The sequence below is a fragment of the Podarcis muralis genome, chromosome 3 (assembly GCF_964188315.1).
Source record: "Podarcis muralis chromosome 3, rPodMur119.hap1.1, whole genome shotgun sequence".
In the NCBI taxonomy this organism is placed as follows: domain Eukaryota; kingdom Metazoa; phylum Chordata; class Lepidosauria; order Squamata; family Lacertidae; genus Podarcis; species Podarcis muralis.
Window position 1 is genome coordinate 26,597,089 of NC_135657.1, and position 11,555 is coordinate 26,608,643.

At 43.6% G+C, this 11,555-nt stretch overlaps 1 protein-coding gene across 10 annotated transcripts in view; it reads left to right on the forward strand.

Moving 5' to 3' along the window:
* Window positions 1–10,391, forward strand: part of PROX1 (prospero homeobox 1) — a 74,778-nt gene extending 64,387 nt beyond the window's left edge. For 8 of the 10 annotated variants that reach the window (XM_028724659.2, XM_028724658.2, XM_028724665.2 and 5 more), the window contains one exon: window positions 10,156–10,391. In XM_028724659.2, coding sequence (XP_028580492.2) covers window positions 10,156–10,344 — 189 coding nt within the window. In that variant the 3' untranslated portion in view covers window positions 10,345–10,391. The remainder of the gene's footprint in view (window positions 1–10,155) is intronic. The other 2 variants (XM_028724664.2, XM_028724666.2) reach the window with 1 other exon arrangement.
* Window positions 10,392–11,555: the final 1,164 nt, after the last annotated feature.

The window sequence follows — 11,555 nt, forward strand, 5'->3', positions numbered from 1 at the left end:
AAATAAACCGCTTTAATTAAAGAAAGCCAGCCCTCTAAGCAGCATACATAAAAACCACATTATCTAGATCTTTTTAAATCTAAAGAGCTGCACTCAAAAGTTAAGGACGGAAAAGAGCAGCTCTTTATTATCTACTCCAAAACAATTGAAGTGGCCACATGCAATTAGCTTTAAGGCATCCAAGTCTAGTTTTGCGTTTGTGTGTGTGTGTGCTTTTTTATTTTGTGAATCAGAGTTGTAAAAGCCATCTGAAATATTCATGCAGAATTGTCTGAGAAGCAGTTTCTGTTTTATTTACTGCACACTAGAACAGCCACAGTGGATTAGTTTGACAATACCCGTAACAAAAGCACAACAGCTGATGCGTGTGATGTTAGGAGGTGACAAAACAGTTAAAGTATGCTGCTGGCTACAGGCAAGCAGTCAGCAGATGCAGACAAAAGGGTTTGTGACAAGAATAACTCTCTCTCCAAGGCGAGCAGTCAAGAGTATCCAAAATACCAATACCCTTTTCTCCTTGACATTGTCTTCTTACAGTCAGCATTTTATTGCCCTTTTATAGTCAAAAAAACAAAATGCAGTTCCCCAGGAGATCGGTTTTGACATGACGGCGATCTTCATATCACCCTGACTTTTCCTTTCTTCTGAGTTTAATGACAATTAAATCTAGAGGGCAGCGCTAGTGGTGGTGGTGAGTTTGAAAGTGCAGTGGGAAGGTCTCCTGCGCAAGCAGTCCTCAGAATGCACAGGCACTGCACAATGGCACACTTTTTATTCATTTCAGCAGAGGCTGCACACCACACCACAACTTGTCCATAAAAGAGTGACATGTGGGTTTAAAAGAAAAATTGTGGGGGGAACCATGTTAATAATCTTAAGGAGGCAAGCTCCACCGTTTAAGCGATAAAGCGTGTTAACTTCGTGAAACAAGTTCATTCTCCATAAAATCACAAAATTGCAGGCATCTTGGGGCACCAGTGAAAAGACAATAAAGGCATGAGTGCCTAAAAATAGGCACAGCATCAGCCCCCTTTCACAAAAAGGAAAAGCTTTGTTGGACAGTGAAAAAGTTTTAAGGGACTGAGTAACGATTCCCTGTACAAGCTGATGTGTCTTTCAGGAGAGTGTGAAAAATCAGTTTACAGAAGGGGGAAAACAAGTGGGGAGCTGGGTGGAGAGGAGAGAGGAGGAAAGAAAGAAAGAAAGAAAGAAAGAAAGAAAGAAAGAAAGAAAGAAAGAGAAGGCGAGGCTGTCTTCCCTCTAACCTTTGTAATTCCCCTTCTATTCTCTATGACATTCATTCAGCTGCCAAGCATGTTTGGCAAAGGCTCGAGCCAGCCAGCACACTTCCAGTGACCGCTAACCTTGGTATGTCCTGACACTTATGATGAGTATCTGCAGGACACAGAAGGCAGGCAGGCTGCTATGTCAGGCTTTTATTATGTACTGCAGAGGCTGGGGACAGTCAGTTTAATAAAACAAATCATCCTTGAAGGTAAAGCAACTGGGAAGAGGAGAAGGAGGGGGGCAGAGGGGGAGGAGGGGGGAGAAAGTCTTTGCTGCACAGGCAAAAAATAAAAATAAAGAAATAACAAGAAAACAACTGTCGGCAGTGAAGGCTCAGTGCCAGCCTGTGGAACATCATAAGCACACACACACCCCAAATTCTCACCCTGTGTGCCCTAATTTCAAGTAGGAGACACTGTTTATTTTTTGGCAAACCAGGAAAATGTAACCCTTTGCTGCTGGATTCATTGTGGGTTCCCCATGTTGAGTATGATGTCAGTGAAATTCTGTGCCAGTCTACACTCTTTGTTCCAAACCTGGTGACTTAAAACGGAAATTCTACTTCAGTTCGATAAATTTAGCAGCGCAGCCACTGGATAAGTGTCTGAGCACATCAAATTGTTGAAGTGAAACCCTTTTTCCCCTCTGGAAAAAAAAAAGGCATTCAGCACATATTTGAAAACTTTTCCTTACAGCGGCTCCAAAGCCCTGTGAGGTTTAAGAGACAGATTGGCTCGAAAAGTTACATTTTGTTAGGAAAAGAGGAACAAGGTAGCTTCAGGCTGATTCATGCAACTAGTTTTAGGAAAAGTGAAAATTACACATTTTCATGATTTTTGACGTTTCTTTATCATTTTTATTTGGCAGGTTATATTCCGCTTCTCTTCGTGAAGCGAAGTCAAAGCAGCTCACACAATATAATATATAAAAACAAGTGTAATATCATATACATGTCTGATACTGTTTTGTTTTTGGTGAGAACGCTTAACACAATGTGATGAGTGGGTCTTGTGAAGCCTCTGGCAAAGTGTTCAGGGAGACAACCTAGGACAGTTTCAAATAGTGCAATGAATTTTATACAGGATGTGGCAAGTCAGATTTTGGAGAGACTCTCATATCTTAAAGACTAGTTGATAACTTTATAAGAAAGTAAAGGTAAAGGGACCCCTGACCATTAGGTCCAGTCATGGCCGACTCTGGGGTTGCGGCGCTCATCTCGCTTGATTGGCCGAGGAAGCTGGCGTACAGCTTCCGGGTCATGTGGCCAGCATGACTAAGCCGCTTCTGGCAAACCAGAGCAGCACACGGAAACACCGTTTACCTTCCCACCAGAGTGGTACCTATTTATCTACTTGCACTTTGACGTGCTTTTGAACTGCTAGGTTGGCAGGAGCAGGGACTGAGCAATGGGAGCTGACCCCATCGCAGGTATTCGAACTGCCGACCTTCTGATCGGCAAAGTCCTGGGCTCTGTGGTTTAACCCACAGCGCCACCCGCGTCCCTTTTATAAGAAAGTAAGAAACGCTTTACTCCTGTTTGTTTGGTTCCATGTAAGGTTGGAAAGAGAAGCTCCATAGCTCATTGGTGGAACATCTGCTTTATATGCAGAAGGTCCCAGGATCAATCCTCAGCCTCTGGACTGCGAGATACTCCTCCCTGCAGTCCTAGGAGAGTGGACAATATGAAGCTATATGAACCACTAGCCTGACTCAGCAGAACGCAGCTTTCTAAATTCCTACTCTACCCCCAATTATTAGCAAGTGTTTTCACTCATTTGTTTCAATTGGTTTGCTCTCTGATTGCCTCCATTCGCTCTTCTTGAGGTATGCCATAAGATGACTGACAAGGAGGGATTAAGAGAGCCAGTTTCTCTGCCTTGTAGCACTGGAGTAGACTGTGTGACACGTAGTCTGAGAGCCCTAGAATTCTGTATCAAAATGGTAGAGTCAGATGGGCTTTTTATCCCGCTGCAGATGCAGGCCTAACCAATGGCCTTATAGGAAATGGCAGGTTCCCATTGTACAGCAAACGGTATATCCAGACTGTACAATGGAATACAGCTACTCCAAGTATTATTATTAAGCATTTCTATAGAACACGTGTGTGTTCAAAGCACTTCACTTGCATTATCTTGTTGTAAGCTTGCCTGTAACCCTATAATGTTGATTAGCACTGTTATCTCCATGTTGGCGATTAGGTGGTCTAAGGAAGTGAGAGAGTGTTTCTACCCCACCCTTCCTAACAATAGAAAAATAAAACAGCAATACCAGTATTTATAGTTTAAAAAATATATCAAATCCTATGGTGCTATCTTGCAGCAGCAGAGCACTATACCAGAATTGCACTCAGTCCAAAGGTCTGGGTAAATAGAAATGTCAGCTGCCTACCCACAATGCTGTACCAGCTCTCATGTCAGGGTGTACCTCTACATTGATTCTGCACATGGAAGGCTAGTTATGCATATGAATCTGGCTTCCTGGATTGTGTTTCCATTGCTGGTTGACATTTCCACCCAAACCATCCATTGGGGGGGGGGGGGGGGGTTTGGATGGCGGAGGGAAAAATAACACTCAGCATTTAAATAATGCTCATGAGCAGGGATGAGGAACTGGTGGGCCTCCAGATTTGGTTGGACTTCAACAGCCAGCATAAACCATGGTCAGGGACGATGGGACACCATCCAGTGATATGCAGAAGGCCACAGATTTCCCCTTAAGAGGGTTCAAAACACTTCATTTTATGAGATGCAGCTCCTGTAATAAATGACCAAGTGAGCAGGGCCTTTACCAGGCAACCCATCTCCTCCCTCCTGATGAGAAAATAGTGCATCTTAAGTGGGACTTCGATGATTTGTAAGACTGGATGATAAGCAATTGCTGAACCAGCTCATAGGATCACAGATAACCATTACCAGTACACACTGGCCAGGATGTTCCATCTTTCGCTTATTCAACTCTCCCTAAATAATCAGTAGTTTTTCACCAGTACTTTCACTGCTGGTTTCTCTGCCATGTTGCAGACATATATAGCCATTTGTCCCTGGGATCTGCTGGTTACGTGGAGCAATGTGAGGCTTCTTTTCTGAGGCAACCGTGTCTAAGTCTGAAGTCCACCACCTAGCTCCCCCTCTCAGCATTGTCTTTCCTCCTGGCGAATGTCAAGTATTATTACTTGATTGACTGCAGCCACCTGATGCTAGGAAAATGTTCTGGGTTCATACTAGGGATTGTTGTTGAGTCTATAAAAAGAAATCTGGACGGGGGTCTTATTTGTCACTGAGGCATTGTTTCTGCAGATGTTTCTGCTGGAGAGATGTTCAATCAGTTAGGTGTAAAGACGTACTTAGTAGGTCATCATCACTTAGGGTCAGGCAAAAGCTACCCCCAGACACACGCAATTAGCACAGCTGACTGCTTAATTGCCCACTTGGAGAAAAAAAAATATCTATCAAGCCACCCATCCATTTAAACAATTAGATGTTTTGCCTCAGAATGTGCAGTTCTCTTAAGAAAATATTGTACTCTTTGTGATTGGGAATGGGTCAGCTACAACTGAGGTGGGAGGAGTGCTTAATTTCAAAAGATAGTCTCTCAGGCTCAAAACAAGCCTGGGAGCTGCATCTCCTGACTTGGAAATTTTGACATACTGGTTGTGGTTAGTCAGTGGTGAGGGAAAGGCATTCTGCATAGGCCCAGAAGCTCCTTTTTGTTACAAAGAAATTGCAAAATCCATCTAATTCACATGGTATGGAAAACAGGTCGCAGAGCTTAGGTCTGCTGAGCCCTGGCTCAAGCTAAACCCTGGCTATTAGGATAATATGCAACACAAAGGAATAAGCTAAGGCTCCCTGGCATGAAGAAGCAAGCTGGAGGGACAATAAAAATAGACCAGGTCTGGAATGGCTGAAGACTGTTGTAAACCTTTGGAAACATAGGGTAGGCAGCCACTCGTTTTGCATATGTTTCCTCAGAACGAAGGAGGGGAATTTGTAAGGAACTCAGCATTTGGCAAATTTACCTATAAAAGCTGTTACTGCGTGATATTTTCTCAAGCTATTTGCAGTCCCAAGGTACCTCCCTGTCTCCCATATATGCATCGTATGTTTCAGTCAACTCTGACGTTGTCCTCTCTGGTTTTTTATCTGATTTTATTTACAGCAGGAGTGGGGAATAGTTTTCAGCCCCAGGACCATATTCCCTATGGGGCACCCTTCCACTGGCAGGCAGGGCGAAAGGCAAAAGTGGCCGCAGCAATGAATGTAAAATTTATCTTTGCACAGTAGGTTAGTTTTACTAACACACACACACACACACACACACACACACACACACACACACACACCCCTACCTCTCTGTCTTCCATCCAGGCAAGCAAGAGTCGTTACCAGAGTTCAAGGACACTTTCTACCCAGGCAAAAGTACTCAGGGAACATCTGAAGCAAGGCCAGGGAGAGTGAGTGTGTGGCTGGGGAGAATCTCATGAGGCTTGGAGGGTCACATTTGGCCCCAGACCTGTTTTTTTTTACAGCACTGTGTTGTTCTTTTAGAAATGAAGCAACTCGAGCTGCATAGATTAATCTAAAACTGGGAGTACCGTAGCAGTCATGAAATCGGGCATCTGATTCTTTCGTGTCGTATGAGTTACCGTACTTTGAATTTCATCTGGAGCTTGAAGCTCTTCATCTGTTTCATAGAGAAGCTGTAGGAGCTCTTAATCATCTGCTATAATTGAATAATCTGGGGTCATCTCCAAACCTGGCTACCTTACTGTTCACCTCTCATCAAGTTAACAGTGAGAGTCCGCAGACCCTTGAAGGGCCCTGCTGTTTACACTTCACATAGCATCCATTTATTCCTGCCCTCTGTTTCCTACTGTTCTAGCAGTTCCTGTAAGCAGCAGCGGCCGGCGTGCAGGGGAGAGGTGGTGCTTACCTGACCTCCTGACAGCTGAGCTGCTGCTGCTTACCAGGAGGGAAAGGAGCAAGGCGGCAGGGAGGCTGGCACAGTGAAAACCCTCCAGCGGAGTCAATCCAGCCCTACTGTCAGTGCGTTTGCATCATGCTGACCTCCCCACTGCCTTAGCTCTCCCCTTCTCCCTCCTGGCAAGCACTAGTGACTTGGCTTTTAGGAATTAAAGTGAGCATTGCCACCCACAACACCTTCCACTATAGACTTTATGTGGCCCTGTACCCAATCACTATCACGTTTGTTGGTTTGTCACATCCTCTGAATAACCTCTAGCAAACTATTCCTGGCATCGTTTGAATGGATTAATGAATAAAATCTGAATTTTAAATTTGCTTACAAAAAATGGTGTGTGTGCATGTGTGGGGGTGTGTGCACTGAAATATCAAAGTTCTTTAGGAACACTTGGGCAAGTGTTATTTGGCTCTGCAACCTTTGTCACTTCTCTTTCCCATTGTTCCCCTCCAACACGTTCAGTGAAAGTTATTGCAAAGAATCCATTCAGCTTTTCTTCCTTTAGAGCTCTCTCTCTTTTTTACACACATTTGTTCTGTAGGAGTTTTCCTATGAAATGCCCTGAGACCTGCAGGTTTGGACGCTATGTAAATTCAACAAACAAATTAAATAGGAGTTCCACATATGCTCTGGAATGATGTCCCACCTCTGTGATACTGGTTTGCTTGTTCATTTGCTTGTCTAGCATGGCCTTCTCCAAGCTACCACATGCTTCAGACTGCGATTCACATCAGCCCAAGCCTTTATGGCCAGTGGGTTGATGGGAGTTGTAGTCTAGCAACATCTGGATGGGCACAGGTTGTGGAAGGCTACTGGCAAAGGACTGGGTGCAACAAAGAGCTGTAAGACTCATCACCACACCACAATCCCTGCCAATCAAGACTAGACATTGATGGGCTGGCTTAGTGTAAGGCGGTTTCATACCGCATATGGGGAAGCACCATCACAGCTCAGTGCTAGAGCATCTACTATACCTTGCGTGCAGAAGGTGCCAAGTTCAATCTCTGTTATCTCCAGTTAGAAAATAACCCTGCCTGAAAACCTAGAGAACCACTTCCAGTTTGTGTCACCAGTGTTCTTCAACCCTAGGTCCCTGCCCTGATGTTGTTAGACAACATCATCCCATCATCCATGACCATTGACTAGATTGGCTAGGGATTGAGGGAGTTGTAGACCATCAGTATCTGAGGACCCAAGGTTGAAAATCACTGGTGTAGACAACATTGAACTAGATAGACCAATGGTCCAGCTCCGTATAAGGCAGCTTCCTGGAACTGGGATGGGGAATTTGTGACCTCCATATGTTCGACTCCAACTCCCACCAGCCACAGCCAGAATGGCCAGTAGTTAGGGGTCATGGGAGTTGTAGTTCATCCACATTTGGAGACCACAGCTTCTCCATCCCTGCCATAGTAAGTTCCCTTGCCTTTTTATGCCATCCTTGACTCCATTTATTTTTTTATGAGGGCACTTAAGTTCTCTTTTCTAATCTGTAGCACAACTCTGAAGGGGGAAATGTCTGTTGTTTTTGAATACTTAACCAAACCTACAGAAAAATATTTGACTTTATTTATCAAATATTTGTTATCTTTCCATAACATTTGGCAAATACCTCCCACCCTCCCCAAACTCCCAGCCCTCCGTAATCAGATTTGGACAATAACAAGAGCTGTCGTTTTCAAGGGAAGGATTCCTAGAACTATACATCCTCTGATTGTAGACCCCTACAAACACCAGCATCAAATAGTTAGCATATTTAGTGTTTATATGACTAAAGAGTCAAACACAGTGGTGTGTTGTCGAACTATTTTTCCCTAGAAAAGACGGACATTTTTTTCAATCCTGAATATTGAATGCCCCCCCCCCCGTCTCTCTTTGCATATCACGCCTTCAGTATTATGAGTCAATATGCCATTTGCAAATGACACTCAGTGTTTGGGTCCAAATTCCACCCTCTAGCGCATGCAAGCGACTCCCACTGACTTCAGCAGCAGCTGATCACATGTCTGCCTCATGGCAAAACCTGGCTCCTAGATCACTGCTGTGTCATCTGCTACAACAGGCGAGAAAGCTTTTGGCGCTTTGTTACAGGAGGAGACGTTTAAGGTCTTCTGTATGAAGTGTGAAGAAGGTGGATGAACTCCTTTAAGAGCAGCTGGGAGGAGAGGGTTTTGTTAGCCGGATCTGAAATTACAGATAGTTAGTGGTCCATGTCTTCAGGAAAGTTGTTTGAATGGGTTATGCCCCAAAATGCATAGAACAATGCTTGAGCTGAACATAAAAAGTTGGCTTAATCAGGTCAAACTATCCATCTGGCTCACCAACCAGATGACACACTGGCCTGGCAATTGTTTATGCCCCCACCACCCATGCAAGATCTCACCAATTTTCACAAAAGGAAATAAATCTAGATTAGACCCTGATCTAGGGTGGACACAGAGAGGTTTAAGCACCCTAATGAGCATGCAGGTTGTCCCCTCCCAGATGTATCTTCTGCTGAGCAGGGAGGGACAGTAATCCCCTTCCTCAGCTCTTTTGCACAGACCATCATCAGAGGAGGGGCGGGGGGGGGGGGAGCTGTGTGCCTTTGGCCACTCTCACTGCTGGCATGTGCAGTCCCAGGTCTTCAGAAGTTCTGCTGACAAGAGTTGCATTGTGAGCGGCCACCCGCATGGGATGGGCATGACGAAGTGGGCTTGAATCTGCAATAAATAATACCGTAAGAGTTTCCTGTCCATGCAACTCGACAGCGCTACAGCCGCTTGGCTGCATAGATTCAACTTGCAAAACAAATGAATGAAAAGGAGATGATTTAGAGGAAGTTGCCTTCATGGCAAGGGCACTTTTCTCCAACCCACAGTTGCAGAAGCCGCTGGAAGCCGCCTGTCCATGTGCAAAATGATTTCCAATACGCCAGATAGACTGGGTTGTCATTTAGAAACTGAATGGGTCAGAAAGAACCTGGGTCCATGGTCACAACACAGACACACACCAAAAGCATAAGGGTGTGTTTTTATCTGAACACTCATGTTGAAGGGGGGCTATAATGTCTGAGTGCAAGGAAATGTTATGGGAGCACAACAAACAAAGCAACTTCTCAGCCAGGCCATTTGAAGGGGGCTTTACTAGGTGTTCCTAGATACCCTTACTTCTTTGCTGGGCTTTCAGAACTAGCTGGGACCAGAATGACAATAACAATATTTATTTATTTGTACCCATCTGACTGTGTTGCCCTAGCCATTCTGGGCAGCTTCCAACATAATATATAGAAAAACAATCACAACAGAACACAACAGAACATCACACATTAAAAGAGTCCCGATACAGGGCTGCCTTCAGACGTCTATGGAAGGTCGTATAATTATTTATATCTCTGCCATCTGATGGGAGGGCGTTCCACAGGGCAAATAATAAAAAATTATTAATTGAGTATGCTGGAATTAAGAGGCAATGTTCTTTTCAGCACATGCTAAATTCTCAGAGAAAAGAGGAAGAAACACATCAATATTTGGGCAAAAAGCCCCTGCAGATCTTCAATAGCTGTGTATTATTGCTCTTTGTATTTTTTATTTTTTTTACTCTTTCCATTGCCTTCCTCTGCTAATTATATCTTATAAATCCAGCACCCACTAAACCCAGATGTTCATATTTTAATACCTACATTCTGTGGTTCAACTTTGCAAAGCTAGCTAACACATGTTTTAAAAGTTATTACTATTGTACTATATATAACAGCCTTGCCTAAGAGAATAGAGGCCTGCCACATTTAGAAAATGCAGGTGCTATGTAAGCTCCCTTTTGAAAGCAAGAACTTAGCTCAGTTTCCTTTGAAGACCCAGAGACTTGAAACTGAAAACTTTTATTAATGCCATTGTCTCCTTGTATCAGCAGGTTCCAGAGAGATTCCTGGAAGTGGCTCAGATCACATTACGAGAGTTTTTCAATGCCATTATCGCAGGCAAAGATGTTGATCCTTCCTGGAAGAAGGCCATATACAAGGTCATCTGTAAGCTGGACAGTGAAGTTCCTGAGATTTTCAAATCCCCAAACTGCCTCCAAGAGCTTCTCCATGAGTAGAGATTTCAACCACTATTTATGAATGTATAAAAAATTAGCAGACCCCATTTTTGATGCCCATGTTGTGCATGTGAGTGTGTGTGTGTGTCTATATTAATTTCATTCATATATATATATATATATATATATTTGCTTTCGTAGATTTTCACGGGTACAGGAATGCAGGTTTTGGTGTCCTCGGGTGTCTTCCCGTGTAAAAGTTGGGGTGTCTAGGCGACGTTTCGACGAGGTCTCACTCGTCATCTTCAGGCTGGTGCTTTCGGCTTCTTGTTACTGGAACAGTTCCAGTAACAAGAAGCCGAAAGCACCAGCCTGAAGATGACGAGTGAGACCTCGTCGAAACGTCGCCTAGACACCCCAACTTTTACACGGGAAGACACCCGAGGACACCAAAACCTGCATATATATATATATATATATATATATATATATATATATATATATGGACTCAGATAAGAATCCACCATGAGTATTTTTATTTGATAAGTAACAAGTTGATAATTATTTTAACTCCAAGTTTTGTTTTACTTTTGCCCATGATTTTTAATATTTGGAAGGGGAAACAATTGGGTTACTTTTCTTTTTCAGGGAGAAGAATGTTTTGAAGTGTGTGCAAGCCTGTTTTAGTAAGTTTAGGGCATTACATTTTGCTACAAAGTGGCATTTTGTCTTAGACAAATGTCGCATCGCAATCCTACAATGATGTTTCCTTCGTTTGTACGAAGCTCGCGGCTCTAGGGAGGCATTTTACAAGCGTAGAGCTTTCTAAATTTTAGCTCAACTGTTCATTGAAGGCGGTAGATTTTTTGTGTTATAGTTTAGAAGACATATAAACAACCCTTTCAGTTACTTAGACGTCAAAAGCAGTATCTATCCACACCAGTCTTCATGCTTTTCTCTTACAAGAACAACATATGCCCCCCCAAATCATTTTGCCCCATTTTCCAGTGCCTCTAGATGCTGCTGTAGCCATGTGCATCTTCTGCCATATACCCTATTGCAATCTTCTTCAACCTTCTGTCCCCAGATAGTGTAAGGTCATAAAACCATAGATTTGGAAGGGACAACATTCATCATTGGACAACAGTTCTCATCAGCCACAGCCATTAGCCAATGGTTAGGGAAGATGGGAGTTGTAGTCCAACAACATCTGGAGACTCAAGATTGAAGAAAACTGCTCTACTGCAGTGATTCCCCCACCTTGACCATCC